Here is a 26,530-nt window from a genome sequence, read left to right as displayed (position 1 = left end):
TGGTATGTTTAGAAACTTGTGCTTCAAGTAATAAACAATTTTATATTAATATGTACATATTCATATACTTAATATCTAGAAGACAGCAGATTAGTTGGTCCACTCCTTGCAGCCTTCGTCATCACTTCGGTTCGATGATTGTTATAGGCCAATGAAACCCAATGAGTAGCTTAAAAGTATTTTGAAAATGTATCAACCAATTTCACTTTAATTATATTAAGAAATAACTGAAATTTAGAAATATAAGAAAAAGTATACCACAGATTACAAAATATACTATAAATTATTAAATATGCCATAGAGTACAAAATATACCACGGATTACAGAATATACTATAAAGTATGAAACATACCATAGATTACAAAATTTACCACAGATTACAAAATATACTAGAAAGTGTGAAATATACCATAAAGTACAAAATATACCAAAGATTACAAAATATACTATAAAGTATGAAATATGCCATAGAGTACAAAATATACCACAGATTACAAAATATACTATAAAGTATGAAATATACCATAGATTACAAAATTTGCCACAGATTACAAAATAGACTAAAGTATGATATATACCATAGAGTACAAAATATACCACAAATTACAGAATATACTTACAGTATGAAATATACCATAGATTGCAAAACATACCAGACTGCAGTTTTTTGCCTTTTACTTTTACTTTGACTTTATTTACTTGCATTGTGTCGCGTATGCCCTTCAACCCTTTGGCTAAACGGGTATGCATACAAAACGAGAAACGAATATGTGCAGCGTGTAAGTCCCCGCCCCAAAGATAGACGGGGGCTCCTGTCTCCCCTCTTCGTCTTTGTCTTCGCCTTTGCAATGCAGTCTTCAGTGCTTACGTGACCGTCCAATCTCCACCCTCAACTTGGCACTGTGAGAATTCCGCCTTTGTGTTTTTTTCGGGGTTATTAAGAAAGCATATGCATAGCAATCAGTTAGTTAGTCTGTCAGGTAGTCAGGTAGTCAGATCTCGTGCTATTATCTCATATCTGGTGGAACGAAAAGTCCCCTTGCCAGGTTATTTTCGCTATGGCGATTGTCTATGCTCTGGGGGCGCAGATAGTACTTCCTATAAGTGTCGTGAGTCATTCGACTTGTATACTTATATGTTTAGTACTGTTTGTGTTTATCATCTCTCTATATAGACAGCACGTATGCCTCTGAGAATCTGAAGAAGTGGGACGCCTCCCTGGAAGTACTTCGAAGTATCGAATTTGTGCCAATTTCCCCGACTTATCTCTCGGGTTTTTTTCCCTTTCGAAATAAATGTGATGTAAACTATGTTTTAATTAGTAATCGATTAGGGTTTTTCTTTCTGTACAATCAAAGATATTAGCCAAAATTTTTATACTTATCAAAATTGGAATTTCTTAAATACATTTGTTGGAAAACCGAGAGTCATATTTAAAAATAGAATCGCAATTAACAAAAACTTTTTAATTACCGAAAACTGAATTTCTTAAGATTTGAATTTGTTTGAAAACTAGGAATCGTGATTTCAAATACTTTTCAGCTCTCGAAATTTCATCAATGGTATATCTTAAGTATTTTTGCCGTACATTACTTTGGTATATTTTAAAATTATTAATTTTGTACCATCAAACTTTTAAAAGCTTTTCTTCAAATTAAACTTGTTTTGAAAACTGAGAAACTTGTCCTTTTGAAATACTTTCCAATTTTCGAATTATTCCTTCAATTATTCAAAAGATCGATTGGATTATAGATATATATATATATATATAGGTATATATACGCCAAAACATAATCATCAAAAAATGAAATTTTTTTGAAATCAAAGAATCTTATTGTGAAATACTTTCCAGTTTTAAAATTTCATTATTTCCATTCCCTTTACTTAAACTTTTAAGTAAATATTCAAGAAAAATTACTTCTTATTTTAATTTTTGGATAATGAAAAATATTATCTAACATATTTTTAAAAGTATTTCTTAAAAATGTATTTGTTTTGAAAACAAATTTGAAATTCTTTCCAGTTTTCGAAATTTCATCAATTATCATTAAGTTCAAGTGAATTGGGTAATAAGATATCAGTTCGTTAGAAATGTATAGCTTAAAATTCGACTTGAAATAGAACATGTTTATGATTCATTATTGTTGTTGGCGGTAGCATTATTATAATTGTTATTTTTTTTTTTTGTGCTTTCACTTGTTCGCTAATTTATTTAATGTTTTCGCTGAATTAATACGCGAGTACATTTTTTGTCGTATCTTAATTAGTATTGTCGTTAATATCGTTCGATTAGTATTTGCATTGACTTCTGTGTGTGCGTGTGTTTACTCAATGTGAGTGTGTGTATGTGTGTGCGTGTGTGTTGGTTGAACAGCATAATAATAGCATTTGTTTTTTATTTACAATTTCGATAAGAATCATAAATTGTGTGATACTCCTCGAGTGGTGATTAGATTAAATTGATTGTTATAAATATATGCATATTGAATAATATTCACAACTTTTTAATTACAATCGTGATTGATTGCATTATAAATAATAATACTGTACAATAATAAAAGCAGAGTTCGGATGATCATCCAAAGTGTTGACATCCAATTTTGAATAACATGCATAATTGATTGATAATTTTAGGTTTCCCATAATTAGACACAAATTGTTTGCTTGTTGTGTTGTGTTGTGTGTTGATCTTATTGATTACTTTGTTTGCGTTCCATTTTATTTATAAATATTTATTTATGATCGCTATTCTTGTCATCTCCGTCAATTTCGCTGAGTGTCTCCCAAATCTCAATTCCCAAGCTCGAAATCGTAGCAAATCAAGTTGAATCGAATGAATGAATGAAACAACAAACTCTTCAATCGCTCTTCGCTACATCCTGCACCCAAAGATCAATTCATCCATTCTTTTTGATGGTGCGCACAAAAAAGCGAAGAGCAAAAAATAAAGTTTGCTCATTTATTAATTAAAGCCAAGGGGCTTACAAAGCAGCGTAAGCGATCGTTAGTTTTTTTTTTTTTATTTTATTTTATTTCTATTTTTTTTTTTTTTTTTGCTTTTTTTTTATTTATTTATTTATTTTTGTGGACCTACGCGTTTGGTATCAATTATCCGGATGCGAACAAACCAGTTTTTGTTTCGGATTTGTGTATTTGATGCTTTTTTTTGGATTTTGGATTTTGGCAAGCGAACATGTCGATTGTTTTGGATTTGTCCATTGTCTATATATATATATATATATATATATGCTTTGTGATCGTTTGGATTGACGAGTATTTCTATCGCTTGCTCGCTCTATGATTCTCTCGTTCTCTCTGTCTTGCAGATTAGATTGTTTATAACAACAATAAGTATGCTAAATCCAATTGTTGGGGGCAGCGACTGTGTCGTGCGTCACTTTGACCTAAAATCTAAAATGCTTTCCGTGTTTTCTCACAACACAAAACATACAACACAGCACACAGCACAAAAAAAAAACTTTCAATTTGGGGTCACAAATCAACAAAGAGTTTTGTGAGTTCAATCGCAAAGTGTAGTAAATAAATTTCAAATTTATTTACAGCTTAGTTAATTATTTACGAGTTGCAAGTAAATCATACGCTAATGCACGGATCGTGCGACATTCGAGGCACGTCGCTATTGTCATTAAGTGCAACAATCGTTTAGTCCTGATTACAGCGGGTATCACTCATACGCCCCATGTGCACTGTGCTGTGCTGTGCTGTGATAATTAATAATGAGTAATGAGCCAACTAACTGTCAAAAATGATGATTGTCAAAGCAATGTTAGCCGAATCCGAATCCAAATCCGAATCGCGATGCCAATTGCGAATCTTTCGTTCGTTCGCTTCGCTTCGTTCTAACGGTGTTCACGAAGCTTTGCTGTCGCAGCTGACGTCGACGTCTACGTCGCTGTTGGCGTCGACGCTGGCAGCATTTTCATTCATTGATCTTGTCGCGTTTTGTGTTGATTTCTTTTTGGACACTTTTTTTTTTTTTTTTTGCTTTTGACTAACTCAACACACGAACTGAACTTGATTTCTATTGATAAGATATTGTGTTTGTGTGTGTGTGTGTGTGAGCACAACTCTTGCTCTTGCTCTTGGCCAGCTTATCAACAGTTGTTGCCTCGAAATCCCAAAAGTGGCCGTTGGCTGATCGTTGATTGCCGCCGATCACGCTGCCCGGCGGGAGGCTCGCAGTTTTAGCCGTCGTTTTGGGGCTTATTGATCGCAAGTCGTCGTCGCCGTCGTCGCTCGCTGCTTGCTGCTTGCTGCTCTCTCACATCGTCGTCAACGTCGCCGTCGCAGTCGCTGCTGACGTCGCCGTCGCCGTCGCTGTCGACGGTAAATGAAACGCTTTGACGCGTTATAATAACAACTGTTTGCCGTCTTTGGACATTCAGTGTACGATATCCCGGCGTACGGTGCAGACGACGTCGCCAGCGAGCGAAAGATCAACACACACACATAAACAACTATCCAAATTAAACAATTTATAACACATGAAATTAAAAAAATTAATTACTAAACCCCGCGGTACGATAATAAAAACCCTTTTTTGCCAATTGTGTTTTTTTGTTTATTTTTGTTTGTGCTAAAAAAAAAAATCAAATAAAACAAACAACAGAAACGCGTCTTCTACATAAATTTGAAAATTACTAAAACACAACATAAAATTACAATGTTTAAAATCAAGTGCTAAATTCGTGTCAAGTTTACAACAATTCGACAAAGTGCAAAGTGAGTGCAAAGTGTGGAACAACTGCAAAGAAAAAAGTAAGCCCAGAATGCAAAGAAAGAAAAAAAAACACAGAAAAGAAGAAAACTTAAATTGCCAATCAGCTGGCAACAGGTGGAAAGAAAGGCAGGCGGAAATCAATGGAAAATAGCGCACTTGTAGAGGGTTAATAACAATTCAAGTTGTTAGCTAAACACATCTGTTAGATTGACGAACAAAAGAATGAACAAATTAACACTTAATTGAACACTCGAATGGGAGACAGCGAGAGCGCCAGGCGCTAAAACATTTCTACATCCAACTTTGTCTTGGCCTTGCTCGAAAGTAAAATCCGCGTGATTAACTGTTAACTGATCGATCAGACGATCCGATCGATCAGTCGATCGATTGATCGTTAGCGTTGATTGGTTTCACACTTTGGCATTCTTTGCTGATCACCGATCAGCGATCAGCGATCACCGCTCGCAGATGGCTATTAATTATGTATTTATGGATTTTTGAACATTTGTACATTTGCTAATTTGCCACATTCTAGGCATCTATCGTAGTATCTATCTTTGACCTTAAGAATTGCAACTTGAACTTCGTGTTGGAAGCATAACATAAAAAGCAGCAACACTTACCTTCTATAAATATAAATGCAAAAAACTGTTAAGTCAAAAAAAGAATACAACAATAAAATTAAACAAAAACAAAACGAAAAAAAAAAAAACGAATGGTGGCCGCAGGTGATTCGCATGCAATAAATAAAAATACAATAAGAAATATATATATCTATATATATATACACACAACAACAACAAGCACAACAATAAAAGCAATTAAAATGCCCAGTGGTAACATTTTAAACATAATACAGTTCACTTGGTTACTGTTGCTAACACACAAACACAAATACAAAAAACAAGAAACACAACAAATATAAATGATATTAATTATACAATTTTTACAATTTAAAATGCAACCTTAACATTCGCATCGCTCTTTTTTTCTTTTTCTTTTTAATTTTTTTGTATTATTATATTTTGGAGTTAGGGTTGGGTTTTTGGTTTTTGGTTTTGTGAGGCCCTTTTGGAATGAAATACAATAAAAATATTTTAATTAATGCATAGTTAATATCAATTTGCCCAAGATATAACTGAGAAACAATACAAAACACAATATACAAATAATAATAATAATAATCACAATTAATTTATGTTGCTGGCATTTCGTTTTCATTTTCACGGCCAAATTGCAGTCGACTCAACGTGAATAGTTTTGCAGTCGAGTCGGGGTTGTGCCTTATTTTATGCATAACCATAATCGATGGATCGTTGGATCGTTGGGGTCGCCCGTTGCGCCATAACTGTTGTTATTTGTTATTTGTTGTGTAGTTATATTATTGCCTCGAATTGCCTAATTACTCAAGTTCTATGGATAGTCTCAATGGCCAATCGCCACTTGTGGTGGCCCTGTGTCATAACACACTTTGTTATACGCCTTTCAAGTTGTCGTTGTCGTCGTCGTCGTCTAAGTGCAACTGTTATTTGTCTTTCAAGATCCTCAGTAAAACTGGGCCAACTCAACTCGACTCGAAAGATACCTCAACTATTTGCTTTGTGCACAATTTCTCATTATTATTTTACTTTAATTTTTCTTTTGTTTTGTTGAACCGTGCTGCGTGCTGCTAATGAGCAGCTTCCCACCTCAGCTGCACTTGATTTTAGGATTATTCCTCTTTACGCCAACACAGCACATTCTCATATCAAATAGTAATCGCGATAAAATACTAACAGTTAAAAAGCTACACTTTCGATGAAACCATATTCTAAATATGTACTAAAGGCTATATTTGGTATATCGATATAGTATATATATAGTACTAAATATACTAGATAGTCAGCCAGAGCAACTATGACCCTAAGGAATATATAGTGAAATATACCGACTGCTATATTTGGTATATCAATATAGTACTCTATCCAAAATATACTAAATATATTAGATTATCAGCCTGACCAATTAAGACCAAAAGGAAAACAACTGAGTTATACCGAAGCCTATGTTTGATATATTGATATAGTAATATATTAATAATATACCATTAATCACTAAACTACAACTAAAAAAAAAAATTTAAATATACCAAACGTTATATTTGGTATATCGATATACATCTATATTCGCAATATGCCACAAAGTAGTAAATATTGACAGCCAGAGCAACTAAGACCCTAAGAAAAAAGTAGTAAAATATACCGAACGCTAGATTTGGTATATCAATATACAAAAATAAAATATGTAAAAATAAAAATATGTAATATAAAAATATGTAATATGTAAAATATGTATATAAATATATATCTGTCTTCTTCTATCACTTCCGTTCGACACAAACCTATAATACCCAGGTATTAACAAAAAAGAGTCTTCTATCGTTTCGGTTGTTTTATCAATGTTTTTGACAAAGAGATGACTCTGCAATCGAAGCAGTTTTTATATTTATTTTTGTTGTTTTCTTTGCTAGTAAATTTATGAGTAGATTGCATCATTATCCACTGATTAGCAACGATTAATAATTCAACTGCTAAAGAACTTTGTGTTTTATATTTAAAGATTCAGATCAGTTTAAGTAGAATCTCTAATTTCACTTTGTATTCCAACTGACGCGCGTCTTCAATTGTATGTTTTTTATATTTTTATTTGATTTTATTACCATTTTTTTATGAACTTGTAGTTGAATGACTTTCGACCACATTTCCAGTTTGCTTTTCACCTGAATTTTGTTGCATTTGACACTTTTTTTTGTTTGATTCGTTTTCTTCTCTCGATGACGTCGTCAACGAACGACACCCAAAAATTAATTGTTTATTTTCTTTATTTGGTCAATAAAATTAATATAATCTCCGCAGTCTCGCTCTCTCTCTCTTTCTGTTTCTCTGTTTCGCTCTCGCATTCTCGGACTCATTCATTAAAATGTTGCTAGACACTTTATGGACAAAATAAACTTGAATCAAAAGACGTATTCAAAATGATTGAGCGCAGTTTCACCTGCGTCATAGGAAACGACAACGTTTTGGGCAAAAGAAAAAAAAAAACGTTTGCTCAAAATAATATAATGAATAAATATAAGCATATCTTATATATAAAAAAAAAGAACTAAGAGAAGACAAATAACTTGTTGCCAAATAAATTGCAATAAAGTTAAGTGAATAAGAATGAAATAAGCAAACAATCTTTCTTCAATAGAAAAGCTGATTGTGTCGATGGCGTTAAGAATAATATGGACATAAGATATCTTATGTTTGTCTATGCAAATAGATGTATTCAATTAGCAAACACTTAAGTGGAGTTGAGTTGAGTTGAGTTGAGGTCTATCCCACAGCAACAGATGTGACACTCGGATATTCGGATATCTGTAGGCAATTATCAGATTTGATTTGATTTCGATTTGAAAGCAATTTGTTCAACACTTTGCAATCAAAGTTCGTTTACATCGAAAAATGCAAATGTGCAATACGAATGCGAATGCATATTCAAATTCATTTGGGTCTCCATCGCGCCTCTCCATATGCAACAGCTGATGGAGCGCAGAGAGGAACGGAGAGAGAGACGAAGAGAGGCATCCACATGCTGGCTGTGTTTCACGTGTTTGGTCTCTTTAATTTGCATATGTGCAGGTTTTCGTTTTTTTTTTTGTTTTACTGCTTTATCTCAATGAAATGAAATGTTACGTAGCCGACATGTTCGCCCAGACAGCTCGTGAGCTGCGCATAGATGACTAACTGATATAGTGAGTGAGTGAGTGAAATACATCTACTTACTATTAATAGTAGGCAGACTCGCGTCTGTGAACGTGAACGTTAGATAATTGAAACAGAATGCAACAGTTAGGCGATTACTTCATCCGTGTAATAGCCGCAATAATGAGCTGCAACTTTTGTGTGATAAAAAGCGTAGCATATCAGTGATTGACATTGCACTTTTTGTAGAGTAGAGTAAAGAGTATCTGCTAGTTGTAGTATTATTATGGCCAGCGTTAGGCGTTTCTTTTAATTTGTCCAATTGTGGATAATTCAAAAACTAATAAGTATTAAATGTTTGATTGCGCGTCGCTTACAAATTAGTGCAAGAGACAGACGACGGCACTCTCAACTGAAACAGAAACAGAAACATTTCGAATGCCAAAACCAAAGCATTTAATTAAAAGCCTGGGAACTTGGACGTTCATACGAGCATGTGTCTCTTTATGGCTGCACACAAAAATAGTGCTTGGAATACAAGACGAGACAAGACGAGACGAGTTGAGCGCACGGCGACTTAATCACAATAAATGGAAATAAATAGAAATTAACAGGCAGCGCACATATCGTTCACGTTTTGCGAATTAACGTCGGGTTTCCTGGGGATAGTCCAGCGACGAGACTGAGGCAGGCAGCCCATTAAGCGGCGACAGTTGTCACATATCATATCAGGAACAGTTCTCGGTTCAGTTCAAGTGCGCCAAGCGAGGGGCTATTATAACAAGAAATAACGTGCAAGTGCAAAGGAACTTGAGGCAAATATAAATAGAACCAGTTCGGCTTTAATTATTATAGCACTAGTTCATCTATAGTGCAACTGGAAATTGAATACCCAAAGTCCTTTTTATTGCAGTAAGCAGCTTCGCCTGTGCTCTCGAAAACGAAATTTATTACTATCAATATGATAGTTTGTTGATTTACGATCAGCTTTTATTGCTCTTACAAATTGCAGCCTCCCGCTGTGCTTTTAAGGCCTCCTTTATTCGACACGGTTTGCAACACTATTAATATTCTTAATGAAATTCTGGTAAACAAGATCTAATGTTTACAAAAAGTTCAAAAGTTACAGTTAAAATCCTTAAATAATTTAGTAATTTGAAAACCCTAATTTTTTGCCTAGCCAAAATATATTAATGAAAAATGCAACCTCCCAGCTCTTACCAATGTTTTATTAATGAGTAAAAAGTAAAATGTTTATTATAAAATCCTTATTGCACGAAAAATTGAAGCCTTCTAGCTTTTATCACAGTTTTAAAACAATATTCATTTACTATATAGTATTCACAAAAAGTATAACACAGCTGTGTTTTTCGACAGCTGAGCAATAAAACCTTTTTAAAATTGAGATTTTCGAAAACCAAGCGTTATTGCACGGCGAAAATATAATGTGCCAAAAATTTCAGCCTCTCAGCTCTTACCAAAATTTTCCAACTCTGTTAAATTTGTTAATGAACAACAAACTCTTTGTTAATTTTGAATTTTACAAACTCAGTCTTATTGCTCGACCAAAACATATTGCGCCAAAAATAGACAGCCTCTCAGCTCTTACCAAAGTTTTCCAAAACTATTCATTTTATTCAAGTAATTCACAAAAGGTATAACAGAATTGTGGTATGCTACAGCAGAACTTCAAAACCTTTGGAGTTTTAAAAACCCAGCCTTACTGCACCAGCTAAAAATGCAGCCTCCCAGCTCTTACCGTTATAGTTCATTCGGTGAATGCATGAGTAATTCAATCGGCACAAACAACCTTGTATATATAGAAGATAGATAACTTGTGAGCTCACCCACTTGAAGCTGCCAAAGACAAAGAATTTGTTGCAAAAAATATGGTAATAAAAAATGTGGCAAATTACTTGTAGTGCCTTGTCTTGCGCGATCATTGATAATGACCCTCTGTCATTATCAACTGGAGTGGTGGTGTAGAGGGGGGTAAAGTTTTCGGACTCCTGTGCGTCAGTCTCTGAGATCTGCGCGTTTGCCATTTTTACCAGTTTTGCGATCATTTGTAATCTTATCGAGGCAGGTGTTAAACAACAAATGTCACAAATGCCAACTGAATTTCTATTGGTTGTTAGCCGTCCTATCAATTGACGTAACCACAAAAACTCAAAAGCTGAAAGCCAACAAAACGCTAGAAAAATGATCAAATCTCAACTGAATTTCGAATCTCATACGAGCTTCCATAAATATGTATTCGTGGCTACTCATAAAAAGTAAAGTATATAATTTTTTTTTTTTTTTTTTTGGAGTACTCGCATATAGTTTATTGAGTACTCGCATAATCACGACGGGGTCTTAACTGATATAATCTTTGATTTGTTTATATTTTGATGTCATAAATCATTTGCTGGGTAATTAACTCTCTGTTGCTAATCCTTATTTATATTCGTTGTGTTTTGTTTTTTTTTTTTTATCGAATAATCGAATTGTGCAACTGACAATCAATTAAACCGACAGCAAAAAACCAAAAAGCCACACAAAAAGACCGAAAAGCAAAATGTTGAATAGATAAAATAATAAATTGACAAATTTAACTAATTGCAGCAATTAACAATTAACGCATAACAAATCCATTAAGGGGGGAACTTGCTGGTGAACTTTGTCTGCAGCAGAGAAAACGAAAAAAAAAAAACATAAAAATTGTATTTGAATATTTTTGTAAAAAGATAGTAGAATTGTATTTGAATATTTTTGTAAAAAGGTAATAGAAGTGAGTGAGGCAAAGAGAAATAGAAGAGTCTTCTTTAATGCGAGTATTTCATAGTCGAGCACACTTAACTTGGAAGCTTGCTTAATTGTTGTTGCGGGTGAATAAATTACACAATTTCGTGTTCCGTATTGGAATGTATCGAAAAGCAAAGCGCAACTTAATTATGTGACAGTTCAATTAAGAGCAGAGATCATTTCGAGAGCTTAGAGACAATGGGCAACTACTTTGTTTGATTTACTCGCGATCGGCAGTTTGACTCTCTTTGTCATCCAATTTGTTAGCTAAAAGCTGAGCTACTGTTTTTGTTGTTGTTGTTGTTGTTACTGTTGTTGTTGCCGTCGCATAAGCCAATAACGTGTTTACTAGCTGTTGACTTTGAACTTGAACGTGGCGACATTAAAACTGCCATCATTTAGGCAAATTGCCCGACGTCGTCGTCGTCGTTTCAGCTGTCTTTAACGAAATGACTAGCCCATTTGATGCGGGGCGTATACGTAACGTAACTTAACGTAAATAAGTCGTGTACAGCAGCGTGTAACAATAATAACAAATACTTGATCTGTTTTCGTGTGTGTGTTGGTGCAATTGAGTACAACAAGTTGTCGAATCTTATCACAGCGATATCATCACGACAGCAAATACAAAAGTACAACCCATCATCATCTCGAGCCTGTCTGATTGAATGAATGTGTGTGTGTTCCCCTGTCACTTAATGTTGGCAACGGCTTGAGCGATAAGCGAAAAGCCAAGATTTTCCAGTTCGTAAATCAGGCACTTGAATTTCACATATATTGGAAATATTTGCTATCATCCTCCTCCAATCGGTTGTTATTGTGGCATTTAGTGCGCACTTCTTGGAATCGTGCAGTCTATTGTCCATAATTTCTTTGCCTAATACCTTAGCATGCATAGTTAAAGTTCAAGATCGAAGTACTACTACGTGTGTTGTATATATATTCATATCGGCAGACAGACAAAAAGCTCATGGCTCGATACACTTATCACACTCGAACCCGAACCCGAACACTTATCATCCCCATACCCAACAGCTCTTCTCACCTTATGGAAAGTGCGTGGAATTGAGTGTGTGTGTTTTCGTTCGCTTATCGTTGCCACACTTTATTATAGGGTATTTCCAAGTTCTACTTCAGTTATGTTGCCACCCACTTGATTTCATTCAAGGTGCTGGATTTTCCATGAGGCCTGCGACGGTATTGAAAACCGCTGCTCGATGACTAACTTGTGTGCCGCTGCTCCTCATATCTTGACACTTCTTCCGAGTTGTGAGGAAACGGTTATTTTTTTTTATATTTTTACAATCTTAAGTGCATAAATAATAATTAGTGCAGGAATTCGCACATGTCGCCCCTGTGAGCTAAAGCTCTTACTTTTTTTTTTCAACAAAACAAAATTAATAAAGCGATTAGGTCGCTAAGCTATTCGCTGATTAGATTCCACAACTACTTACATCCCTTCCGTATACTAAATATATTCCGGGGTATTCCCACAATGTCATACCGAACATCTAAAAGTATTTTGTATTTAAAATATACTTATTTCTTGAAATGTGCTCTTGTTTATCGTACTTTAAATTGTATGCTAATCAATTGGTACAAATGTTTACAAGAACACTTTATGGAGGACTAAGTATATCCCTAAAGTTAAGAGTTTTTGCATAAAAAAAGCTTGAAAAAGCTAAACAGAAAGATTTGTTTTTGTAGTTTTTACATTACACGACATTTCTATACTTAAAAACTTATTTGAAATCAGAAAAACAACGAAATCTGAACAAAAAGTTTTTGTTTTATTACTGTAGTTTTTATTCCTATACATTAATATGACTTTTTAATACACTAAAAACATATTTCAAATCGGAAAAAGCGAAATTTAAACAGAAAGTTTTACTTTATTAGTGTAATATTTATTCCTATATGACATTTCAATATATATAAACATATTTCAAATAAAATTGAATTTGTTTTTGTCGCGTTCTCCCGGAATTACTCATTTAGTACATATATACAAACATATATAGTTTGTAACTCTTCGCAGAAAAAAAAAACCAAAATAAACTAAACAATACTAAAAATTTCATTAGTTTTACAGCTGTTTCGTTAATGGTTGCCCTTAAACAAAACAAAAAAAAGTACAATTAGTCGAAATCACGGCACTTTTATGGCGCTTCCATGGAACAATAATATGTGCGAGAGCGAGTAACAAACAGTTGAGTGTGCTCGACTTGCAAAGCACTTTTATTAGGTGTGACCAGAAGACGAATATTTATGGGGGCAGCAACACTGGGTTTTTTAGTACGCTAAAATGACTTGCAAATTTGGTTTTACTCTAATTTAATTATCAACAAGCATTAAATATTCTAGTAATTCACATGTGTGCCAAAATTAGATAGACTATGGCTTTAAACTTGATTGTTTTTTCGGCAAAACATGTGTCGTGGAAAGGGGGCGTGGTCGTGTACAAGTGATGACAGCATGCTCGATGAGTCTGTGAGACATTTCGGCGGCTTAAAATGTACTTTTTCTAATTTGGCAATCGCATTGTGTGTGTGTGTGTGTGTGTATATTGATTTATTAACCGTTGATTTGCGACGATCGTCGAGTTGTGTCGTGTGACCGAGTTTCCGATTACCTTGATAAGCTGAAAGATTTGCTGACCAGCTAGCTTGAGGTGCTATAAATAGCAGGCCTTTGTTGAACTGTCGCAACATCAGTAGCAACGGCAACAGCAGTAGTCGGAACAATGATCGCTCCGAAATCTAATCGGATAACCTGTCAAAAGTCCATAAACTTGAAAACGCCACACGCTTGCTGCCAATGCTGCATTGCCATTGCCCAGCGATAGTCGTCGATAGTCGGATTCGATTCGAGTCCAATCGAGTCGCGTGGAGTGGACTGAAGTGAGACGAAGCGAAGTTAAGTGGAGGCGAGTCGACTCACTTGTCGCCTCAATTTGTTGGTCTGTCTGTCTGGCTTGGCTTTGGGTCTATGGGAGGTTTTCGTCGTCTATTGCAGCTGCATGTTTTTCACTTTAGCACAGTTTTTATTTTGTCTTTTTTTACCATTTACCATTTTGTATTTTTACTCACTTTTTTTTTTGTGGATGGCCGAAACTGGTTGCTTTTCAATGCGCTGTTTAAATGTTTTCATTAATGCAAATGCAAATAGCAAATGCGTGGGCCGGCAAACTCGATTCGTTGAAAAAACAGGTCCCTGCAAGCAGTCGGTAAAAAAAAAACTACAACAACAACAACAAAAAGCAAATAAAAAAACAAACATCAAAACACAAAAACAAATCAAAACAAATTATATGAAATATACTCGTGCACACAAATAAAAGAAATAAAATTGCCGTCACAAAAAATTAATCGACTGCGGTTTTAGTTTTTACTATGTGTTGTAAAAATAAAAGAGAAAAAACTTATCTCTTTTCTTTTTTATTGACGGAAGTGCAGGATTTTTGAGCAGCTCAAAAAATGCAAATACAAAATAAACTGGATTAGTTATGGAAAATTTAGAAATGATTATACAGAATATGTTGTTTTAAAAGTCTTAATGTTGTTTTTTTTGTTATAAAGAATACCTTTCGAGTGTTAAATAGTATTAATGTAAACGAACACCAAACAAAAATGTAGTGTTGGTTTTATGACAGCATTATTTATTTGATACTTTTGTCTTTTTTTTGCAAATGCATTTGGTTTTTATTCCATTGATTTCCATTGATAATTATGAACTGTAAAATACACAAATATACAAGAACATGAAATGCAAATACAATGAAGATGAAGAAGAAAAACGACACAATATGAACGTTATGTTGTTGCTTGCAGCCATATCAACGGTCCGGTGACTAAAGCTCTGTCCTCCTCTCTGCTCCCCCAAACAACTCAACCCGCCATCTCCCCCACCCGCCTCGAAGAACAGGACGCACAACAACAACGAACTGGACACAGGACTCAATACTCTACACTACACTACACACACACACACACACTACACTACACTACACTATACACCAGCATACACCCACACACACACACACACACACACACTTACACCAACCCCAACCAACACATACAATGTAAACGAAACGACTTTGGTTCTTTCAATAACATTTTTATTCAATTTATATATTCTTCACGCATTTTCCTTAATCAACCTTAAAGAAACTATTTAAAAAAAAAACAAAAACAAAAACAAACAAAAAATAAAATAATAATAATTCTAATAGAAAAAACGTAAACACAAATACAAGAAAACAACTCACTTTCATCGTAACTGTTTAATTTATTTATTATATATTACAACTTTTGCATAGAAAAAGTCAATCAATTATTGTGTGATATATATATATTTCGATTTCGATTCGATATTCGATTCTGTTCAGTGATAGTTCCAAAACTGAGAACCTTAAAAGCAAAGCAAAGCAAAAAAAGAAAAAAACCGCAACTTTTGCACACGCAAATATGCCAAAACCTTAATGCAGCATAATTAAGCAAAAAAACAAAAAACTAAAAAAAAACCTTAATAGTTATACGCAAATATTAAATATATTCTATATTGTAATTATTGCACCTTGATTAGTTCATATTACATATTTTTTTTTAGCAAGTGTTTAGTTACGATTGTAGTTAACTTAATGAATTTCCATTGTGCAACTGAGAATACTCACATAACAAAGAAAGCAAACACAGCTGCATTTTTGGCCACATAACTTTAGCTGCTGGGCACACTTAAAGTCATTCCACAAACAAACACACACACACAAACACATACACACACACACAACTGACCAATGCAAAAAATGTCGCTGCGAAATGATGAGCAGAACACAAGCCTCACCAACCTCGACCTCACACAGCAGAAACAAGAACCACAGAATACAGCAGGCCACCACCAATCCAGTTCCAGTCCAAGTTCCCCTTCCAATCCAAGTTCCAGTTCCAGTCCCAGTTCCCAGCTCCCGATTGCAACGCCAAATGAGCTGAAGCAGCGACAGAAATCATCGCTATCACCGCTGAATGTGCGACGCCTCTCCTCCTATGCCGCACACAATGAAGCCGCCGAGATTGGGCCCGATGATGGGGTGTTGGCAACGCCTCCGCCCGCCTCCACCACCATCAATATTAACACGATCAACAATAACAACAGTAACACCAACAACAATAACAACACATCATCAACGTCCTCATTATATGCCACGCCACCACTGTACCAACAACAATTGTCAACAATGACCACAACGACGCCGTTAGACACGGCTTTGGATGATAAATACAAGTTATTTACCATCTATAATGGAAACGGTGAGTGACGACACGACGCCGACAGTTGCCAGCTGCCATCAGCAGCCGCAATAGCAGCAACAACTACAACAACAACAACAACAACAGACGGCAAACAGTAACTGTAAACTGTAACAGTAACAACAGCAACAGCAGGCAGCAGCAGCATCAAGTATTTCGTTGTATTAGTAGCGTTCTCTCACTCACTCACTCCACATCCTCCTCCCCCACACAACTGAGCAGTAACAGTTGCGTTAGCGTTAGCGATAGCGATAACGATTACGATAACGATAATGATATGCTGCTGCGATTGTCGTGCTGTGCAAACTGTTGCCCCGTTGATGTTTCTTTTATTTCTCCTATCTTGATCTTATTCTTCTCACTCTCACTCACTCGCCTTCTCCTTTTTATCTCTCTCTCTCTCTCTCTCTCTCCTCTTTTTCGCACTATTTTTTAATTTCGCTCGTTTTTTATTTTTGGCTTTATCTATAAGCCAAGTTGTTAACTTTATATTTATTATTAGAGTATTGCTGAGCTCAAATTAACCTCGCCATAATAATTAGTCTATAGTTTGACTATCATCCGATTATGTTCATATGCTCAAACAATGGTCATAAAGCCATTCTCTTTTATCAGGCATCATAAATATAACAGTCTGACTTTGTTGGATGCTTTTGAGATCGCAACATTATCAGCTAATGTAACTTTAAATAAATCACGCTCCCTCATTTTCGATTTGCTAATCATACTCATAATTCAATTAATTACTCACTCACAATACAACAAACTCATATTGATAGGGGGAAGTCTTATGTTTAATTCAGAAAATGAATACAGTAATGAAATTGCGTATACGTTACCAATATCATTATCAATTACTTTTCAATATCCATTGATATATATTAATTCAAATACAATTGATGAAATAATTGTATATCTTAACAATCAGTTTAAAAATAAATTTTATGATGTGATTACTAGACTTACAGCAAGTTCACATTCATTATAAATAACTACGCTACAAAAATAGAAGACAATAATTCCTGAGAATGTCATGAATTATATTATTATTATGTAATAAAAGTTACAGATTTTACAACAAAATAATTTACGCTTGAGCTTTGCCATAAATAACAATACAATCAGTTTAAAAATATATTTCAAGATGAAAAAAAAAAAAAATCATTGCTTGATTTACAATTTAATTAAGTATACAGCATATGTCAGCAAGTTTTTCACATTATTTGTTCACATTCACTATAAATAACTATGCGATATAAATAGAATGTCAAGAGTTATAGTATTATTACTATACTTAAAGTTACAGTTGTTGCCATAAATGATTTACGCTTGAGCTTTGGCATAGAATTTGCAACAATTAAAACTACATAGCGACAGACAGATTTTTTTATTCGTATTTAATTTTTTTCACGATTATGATTACCTTTTTTTTATTTGATAATCGCACAATCGCAAATACTCCGTATTATTATGCATGTTTATTATGGAAGAGATAAACATATAAAATGTTTATTAATTATTGCATGCTCTTTGTCTGTCTCGACGCTGTTATTGTTGTTGTTGTTGTTGCTGTTTTTATGGACGAACGATTTGTAATTTATGAAGTTGGCACAACAAAAATTCACAGAGACAGACGCACAACAATAAGGCAAAAACAAAAACAACAAATGTTCTATTCGCTTGTCAGCGCAAACGTGTTTGGGCAAAAAACGTAAGAAGAAGAAGAAGACGACGACGAGTACAGAGAGAACTAAAGAATCAAAAAACGTAACGAACAACAACAACAAGAACAACAAGAGTAAGCAGTAAGAAGAAGTCGAGTACAGAAAGAATTCAAGTCGTAGCCCCTCGTTTTTTTTTGTTTTTGTTTTTTTTTCGTGGGGTGCTCAGAAGTAATACTCATCATTTATAGTGATGTTAATTAATTGTCTTGCTAATTGCACAATGCTCTTGACTTTAGTTGCATGCGACACACTCAAACAAACACACACACACACACATACATACACGCACACTTTGATATTTCCATCTCTTTCTATACGTATATACATATTTTTTTATTTAGGCTGAAATACGCGCTGCAATTAATTGTGGATAGAAGCGAAGCTCAACTAACGCCAACTCCCTCTTTTTCCCCCTCTCCTCTCTCGTTCTCTTTGTGACTCTCTCTTAGATCCCGACAATGAGAAGTTGTCCGGCCTTCCACATTCGACAACTGGTTCACTAAGCTCAATCATCACGACGTCCATAGCATCCTCTGAACCGGATCCTGGTGCGGCGGGCGGCGGCGGCGGTGGAGGCAGCGGACCAGGTGGCAATGGACCAGGTGGCGGACCAGGTGGAGCGATACCCGCCGATGCGTGCAGCATTGCGGGCATCAATGGCAGCTCCGAGGAGAAGTTGGCACTGAATCGCCCAGGCATCAAACAGGAGAAATGGACAACGATCCTGCTGCAGGTATCGATACCGTTCTTTCTCGCTGGCATTGGCACCATCGGAGCGGGCATTGTGCTCGGTCGCGTCGAGGTAATGTACTATATAATCCACAAACAAATACTAAATATTATACTACCGATTAAGTCCATTCTGCTGATTAGCCAACTAATTGGCTGTCCATTCAAAACAAATGGGTTGATGGACTCGCTGCGATCGTTGATTCGTTGTTGCTAAAGTCTAGTCAGAACACAAAAAAAAAAAAACGAAAAAAAAACAGCTGATAAATCTCATAAATTGTTTCATTGACATTGCGCAAATGCAAAGATGATAGATAAAAAAAATTTAAAATGACACGCAAATTAAATTGTAAAATCTAATAACAGTCGCGGCGACTCATTAAAGTTACACACAACAAAAGGCACTTTATATAGTCTCCGTCTCCATCTCCGTCTCGTCGCTGTCTGTGAAAAACTCGACTCGATATCAAAAAGAAAACAAAGGAAAACACAGACGCAGACGCAGACACGACACCCACTAACCACAGTCCATAGACCAGCTTTTGCCAGCTGTGTTCTAAAATGTACATCAACTTTAATTTAAGTGCCGCATTTAATTATTGCATTCAATTATCAAATCACTTGCAGTGCGCTCCGCATTGTCGCCAGCCACAAACGTCACTTAATTGACCATTACTCTTGACTTTATCGCCAACCCATTTGCAGATACTAATCAATTCAATTACGATAGTCAAACACAAATACGAGTAGATAAATCGTCATCGAAACGAAATTAAATATTCAACAAATTGAAAATTGTCCTTAAATCATTAATTTAAGAAAAACTTTTGAGGTCTTAGCTGCATTTTTTAACAATCTGGTATATTTTTCTAAAATACCAAATATGACCTTTGGTATATTTTTGTATTTTCGAGGTATATTATTTAGTTGATTTTAAGTATAATATCGAACTTTTTTGCTATTATTCAAAATGAATAGTGGGTATCTCGCAGTCGAGCACACTCGACTTTTTTTACTTGTTTTTAATAAAATGGTTAGAAAAATATTTCAACTTTTGAACTAAGAAGGTCACATTGAAAATGTGGCAAACATTTAAAACTTTATTACATTACAATTAATAGTAGAAAATTAATTTTAATTACACTTAATACTGAGAACTAAATTTTATAATTATTTTACGTATTTAATGCTAGTCACAGCTTGTATTTGCTGAACAAAAGACTTTTTCTACAACTCGAAATGAATTTAGAATTGTGATTTAAGTTAAAGATCTTCCTTAAAGTAATTGAAATTTGCATTCGCTTAGCAACTGCGCACAGACTTTAAAAATAAGTGAGAACAACATTTCTCTACAACTTGCAAGTGCAACATTTTAGTAACCAATAAAATTTTAAATATAATTCGTTTCGGTAGTAATTTGGGCGGAAATAAATTAAAAGTCGAGACAAAAGAATCGTATTTTTGGCACACTAAAAAAAAGAAGATTGTTTTCAGCACATTTGAAATATTTATGTGACTGCTAATTGATCATAAATTCTGGTCTCAAGGCAGTTAAGGGCGGCCCAAGCCCGCCTATAACCAGTAATCATCCTCAAAATATCAGATCGAAATGTGAAGCAGCCCAGCTAGCAACTCGCTGTCAATGGTGACGCCACTATCTGCTCCTCCTTCTATTTACTACCCAGCCATAAATCGCAACCTAGTATATTGATTGCTATACTATTCTATATATTTTATACCCGTTACCCATAGAGTAGAAGGGCATTATAAATTTGTGTATGTAACAGGCAGAAGCAGGCATCTCCGATCCTATAAAGTATATATATTCTTGATCAGCGTCAACACCCGATGATATAGTCTCTCCCATGCCTGATTGTCTGTCCCTCCGTCTGTCTGTCTGTCCGGCTGTATGAGCATCTAAATCTCATAGACTATAAGAGATAAATTTGTATGCTTGCACGCAGATCAAGATTGTTAAACAACTTCGCCACGCCCACCTGTAGAAGTATGAGGAAAAAGACTTACTTAATAGGGGTCTTAGTTGTTTTGGGTGGTATACTTTGTACTCCATAATTTATTTTTAAAATATTACTCTATAAATATACAAAAAAAAAGAGAGTATATTTTTTTAAAAATATTTTTGTGGTATATCAATTCAGTATATTTTACAAATAATACCGGCTTTTATTCACAATGGGTAACGGGTATCTCACAGTCGAGTACACTCGACTGCTGCTTTCTTACTTGTTTAGTAATTGTGTGATAATTTTGTAACTTTTAAGAGTCGAGAACTAATTTCGTTGGTGTTTTTTGTGATCGTTCACAGAAATGGTATGTCTTCAAGAATGTGAGTGAACTGTTCATTCTGGTGCCGGCGCTGCTCGGTCTGAAGGGTAATCTGGACATGTGCCTCGCCTCGCGTCTCTCCACACAAGTCAATTTGGGCAATATGACGTCGCGTTCGAATGTGGTGCGAATGATTGTGGGCAACATTGCGCTGGTGCAGGTGCAGGCCACAGTTGCCTCCTTTCTGGTGGCCATGTTTGCCATGAGCGTTGGCGCTGCGATGACCGGCAGCTTCTACTTTGAGAACGCAATGCTCTTGACCGCCTCGGCCATGTTTACGGCCACCTCATCGTGTTTTGTGCTAGGTGAGTCAACAAGATATAGAAATCTGTATTTATTATGTATGTCAATATTTCACTAAATTTAAGAGTGCAGGGCATTTAAATGTGAAATGATTAGAGATAACTATTTAAAATAATAAATAGTGAATAACTCGCCTAATTTGTAGTTAAGACACAAACCATAGCATGTAGTTCAACAAGTGCTTAGCATAGACACAAACCAGTTGTAAGTTTCGAGCATGTTTTCGCTTCACTTGAAAATGCAAACTAAATAGTTGTATTTGAAAATAAATATTATTAGGTTATAAATATTATAATATTAAATAGCTTAGTAAACAGTTTTTCGTCTATTTCATTGCTACAGATTTCGTGCTGGTCGCTGTGATACTGTTCTCGCAAAAGTATCGCCTGAATCCGGATAATCTGGCCACGCCGTTAGCTGCCTCCATCGGTGATGTCGTCTCGATCAGTTTGCTGTCGTTCATTGCCTCGCTGCTCTACGAGCACATAAGTACGTTAACCAGACGACGGCAAAAGAAGCTTCAAATATTCTACATTCATTCTTTACACTCTCTTTACACACGTTGCAGAAACCCATCTGTGGATCACTTTCATTGTGGTCACCTGCTATCTGGTGCTGCTGCCCATGTGGGTCGTCATTGTGCTGAAGAACGAATATACGCGGCCGGTGCTGAAGAGCGGCTGGGTTCCAGTGCTCTCAGCGCTCTGCATCAGCGGGTATGTCATCATCATCATCATCATCATCATCTGCGAACTTTGATTTGCCACTCGGACAGCCACTTGAATTGGGCCGAATGACAAGCACAATTTGTGTGTGATTTGCACTTCTAATTTCTAACCAATAATCACAAAAACAGAGACAGTTTTGTGCCAATTCATGTCCAACGGGCATAAGTTGTGCTAAATTTGGCAATGTATATATTCGATATTCGATGAGATTGATTGATTATTATAGTACTTTGCCACCGATATCTATTTATAAAACACCAATACGATGTTGTTTAACGCTTGTCCTTGACTTGACGGACACTTGAAATACATACTTATTTACAGTTTTTCGTTTCTTTATAATTCAACTTGTGATCTCCACTTGAGTTGTACTTTTCCATTTCTTTTAATTCAACTAGTGAATTTTCGTAATTTTTGTTTTCTTCATCTTCATCTTGTGATCTACACTTAACCTTACAGTTTTTCATTTATTTTTAATTCAACTTTTCGCTTTCACATGAGTTGTACTTTATCATTTCTTTTTAATCCAACTTGTGATCAACACTTGTTCTGTAGTTTGCCATTTCTTTTAAATCAACATATGATCTACACTTCATTTGTAGTTTTCCATTTCTATAAATCCACTTTCTGATCTACACTTACCCTTTAAGTTTTTCATTTATTTTCGGCATTTAAACTTACAGTTTTCATTTTCATTTAATTCAACTTGTGATCTCCACTTGAGTTGTACTTTTCCATTTCTTTTAATTCAACTAGTGAATTTTCGTAATTTATGTTTTCTTCATCTTCATCTTCATCTTGTGATCTACACTTAACCTTACAGTTTTTCATTTCGTTTAATCCAACTTATAATCGACATTTAAATTTAAAGTTTTTCATTTCTTTTTAATTCAACTTTTCGCCTTCACATGAGTTGTACTTTATCATTTCTTTTTAATCGAACTTGTGATCAACACTTGTTCTGTAGTTTGCCACTTCTTTTAAATCAACATATGATCTACACTTCATTTGTAGTTTTCCATTTCTATAAATCCACTTTCTGATCTGCACTTACTCTTTAAGTTTTTCATTTATTTTCGGCATTTAAACTTACAGTTTTCATTTTCTTTTAACTTTAACTTGTGATCTCCACTTGAGTTGTGATCAACACTTGTTCTGTAGTTTGCCATTTCTTTTAAATCAACATATGATCTACACTTCATTTGTAGTTTTCCATTTCTATAAATCCACTTTCTGATCTGCACTTACTCTTTAAGTTTTTCATTTATTTTCGGCATTTAAACTTACAGATTTCATTTTCATTTAAGTTTAACTTGTGATCTACACTTGAGTTGTACTTTATCATTTCATTTAATTCAACTTGTGATCTACTTCTTTTGTTTTGCAGTCTTGGCGGTCTGGTACTCGATGCCGCTGTGGAGGTGTTCAATGGTTTTGTCGTCTTTCAGCCGATCATTAATGGCATTGGCGGCAATCTGGTGTCGGTGCAGGCCAGCAAGATATCGACGATGCTGCATCAGAGCTCAATAATTGGCATTATACCACCGCACACAAAGGTCGTCGAGTGGCCTTGGCGAGCACTGTTCAAAGGCGGTAAGTACTTGCATATAACTACGAATAGTTCTCAATACTTAAGTCTATAATTATATATTCTCTTTCAACAGTTCCTTATGCAAAGACGGCTCGCATTCTGATTGCCATGTCAATACCTGGCAATGTGCTCTTCATCTTTGTGGCTGACTACATCAACATGAACGCGACAACAGTGACGTGGGTGTTTATGCTATCATATCTTGTCGCCAGTTTGGTGCAGGTTAGTGTCACTCTTTTTGTACTTTTGTAGAATAGAAGGGTATTATTCATTTGCAAGTCATTTCCGACCCCCTAAAGTATGTATGTGCTTGATCAGCCGATACGATATAGCCATATCCGTCTGCCCGTATGAACACCTAGAGCTTAGAGACTATAAGAGAAAGCGCTATCATTTTTTTCGACAGCATTTGTTAGGTTTGCACGCAAATCAAATTTTTGTCACGCCCACTTCCGCCTCCTCAATTCGACAACAAGCTTAATTATTAAGAGTCGAATTTCATTATAGACATAGGACGATCGGATAAAAATTGTAGGTGTTATTTAAGAAAAACTTTTGTATAGCAAATTACGCCTACTAAAATCGGATCTTAGCTGCTTTGACTGACAATCTGGTACCTGACAATCTGGTACCAAATATTTCATTCGGTATATTTTATTATATTTTGTGGTATATAATTTGGTATATTTATAAAATAAAACCTCATTGTTTCTGACTTGTTTTTCTTCCTGTACTGTGGGAATACCCAATATTAAATGCTGTTCTCTTCGCTTGCAGGTCATGCTGTTGCTGTATATTGCGCATATCATAGTGCATGCCATGTGGAAGTGGAAGATCGATCCGGATAACTCGGCCATACCATATCTGACGGCGCTGGGCGATCTGTTGGGCAGCAGTCTGTTGGCTGTCGCGTGGCTCTTTACGATGTCGGTCGGCATGCAATATGGCTCCAATATGGATACATTGAATGCGCCCAACTAGAGCGACGACTTCTTCACTACTCGCGTTCTACTCTGTACGATAAAAAACATAGCTGTGTGGGATCTGGCTGGCATCGCTTTTGATGGCACGCCCACTCTCTTAGTTAGCACGATAACAACACAACACAACAACAACAACACAACAACAACCACTACTAATGCAGACTCTACTACAACAAGAACCACAACAAACAATACAAAGAACTGTAATGTACCTAAATTCAAACATAGAAACTCTACTACGTATCTATGCACACACATACACATACACCCACACACACATACACAAACACACTAAAGCAAGACACCAAAACCTCACACACACACACACACAACACACACATATATTTATGCAAATATTTTCAAAATATTTCGAATGTTTAAACTGAAACGAGGAGAATGATTATGATGATGATGCAAAAAAAAAAATAACTAACAAAAAAAACCTTTTACGTAGCTTTCACATGGCTTTTGCTTGTGTTCCTTTTGCTCCACCCAGATATTATGTACGAGTCTATTATAAATTTGCAAAAAATAGGTCTGGAGGTGTCTATGCCTATGTCCTGGACATGGCGATGCGTAATATTTTTTTAAGGCTTTTAGGACAATATTATACACATTTAAAATAAGCTCGACAACAAAGGGCAGCCAAGTGCATGAAAATAGTATAACTAACAACAGCAACAACAAACAAAACAAGCAAAACAATACCGGATTTTGTTCTTCTGTTAACCCTTTTTTCCCCCCCCTTTCCATATCCTTTTCCTTTCTTTATTATTATTATTATTATTTTTTTGTTTTGTGTGCGGCTTACACCTTATTTAAGCAGCTAAACTATGATTAATTTAATCCATAATTAATTATAATTATGGCATACATAATTTTAATAATATATAAATAAAATATAGTATTAGCGCAGATTTGATTTTTGCAAATTTGGCTTTATAATTTTATATTATGTTTTTTTTTTTCCTTAAACTGTAGTATTACGTATATTTTTTTCAATATCTTTTTTTTTTTTTGATATACGCACCTCCCAAAATTGAAAAACACAACCATAAATAAACATACGTATTTATTATTGCCGCAAATTTTCAAAAATAAAAAGCGAAAGTGTGTGAATTTTTGTTTATCATAATTGTAAAAAATAATTTAAGTTGAAGATTATTTGTGTATTTGTACGTAATGGATAAATGAAGTATATGAAAAGAAAAGAAAAAAAGCAGTAATAATGTATGTAATAATAATTATATTGTTTGTGCGTTATGTGAAGCGAACAGGGAATGATGAGACGTTCTGAAAGGAAATGTGATCGATATTTAATTATAAAAATAAAAATAACAATAATTATAATAAATAAATGTAATTCATAAACATAGCATGATTATTGTGTAACACAAGAAACAATAATTACAATTAATTAAAATGTTGGAATAAACAAAGAATTGTCGTGACTTTTGCTTTTTTAGCACATAGAATTTGAAAATTCCAGGGACATATCTAAAATTCTCCAACTGTGTGATCTAGCAAGCGCAGTGTTAATCCTCTATGATTAGAGCTACTAAATTT

At 35.0% G+C, this 26,530-nt stretch overlaps 1 protein-coding gene across 6 annotated transcripts in view; it reads left to right on the top strand.

Annotated features, from left to right (window-relative positions):
* LOC132797072 (solute carrier family 41 member 2) overlaps nucleotides 1–25,165 on the top strand; it is a 39,397-nt gene extending 14,232 nt beyond the window's left edge. For 2 of the 6 annotated variants that reach the window (XM_060808533.1, XM_060808535.1), the window contains exons 2-9: nucleotides 15,085–16,560; nucleotides 18,734–19,086; nucleotides 21,340–21,664; nucleotides 22,005–22,151; nucleotides 22,231–22,378; nucleotides 23,778–23,983; nucleotides 24,055–24,203; nucleotides 24,759–25,165. In XM_060808533.1, the coding sequence (XP_060664516.1) occupies nucleotides 16,050–16,560; nucleotides 18,734–19,086; nucleotides 21,340–21,664; nucleotides 22,005–22,151; nucleotides 22,231–22,378; nucleotides 23,778–23,983; nucleotides 24,055–24,203; nucleotides 24,759–24,962 (2,043 nt within the window). In that variant the 5' untranslated portion in view covers nucleotides 15,085–16,049 and the 3' untranslated portion in view covers nucleotides 24,963–25,165. Of the gene's footprint in view, nucleotides 1–4,416; nucleotides 4,781–15,084; nucleotides 16,561–18,733; nucleotides 19,087–21,339; nucleotides 21,665–22,004; nucleotides 22,152–22,230; nucleotides 22,379–23,777; nucleotides 23,984–24,054; nucleotides 24,204–24,758 lie in introns of those variants that run through there. The other 4 variants (XM_060808537.1, XM_060808536.1, XM_060808534.1 and 1 more) reach the window with 3 other exon arrangements.
* Nucleotides 25,166–26,530: the final 1,365 nt, after the last annotated feature.

The sequence above is a fragment of the Drosophila nasuta genome, chromosome X (genome assembly GCF_023558535.2).
Source record: "Drosophila nasuta strain 15112-1781.00 chromosome X, ASM2355853v1, whole genome shotgun sequence".
Taxonomy (NCBI): domain Eukaryota; kingdom Metazoa; phylum Arthropoda; class Insecta; order Diptera; family Drosophilidae; genus Drosophila; species Drosophila nasuta.
The sequence above is the reverse complement of the archived record's forward strand: the minus strand, read 5'-3'. Positions and strand labels throughout refer to the sequence as shown.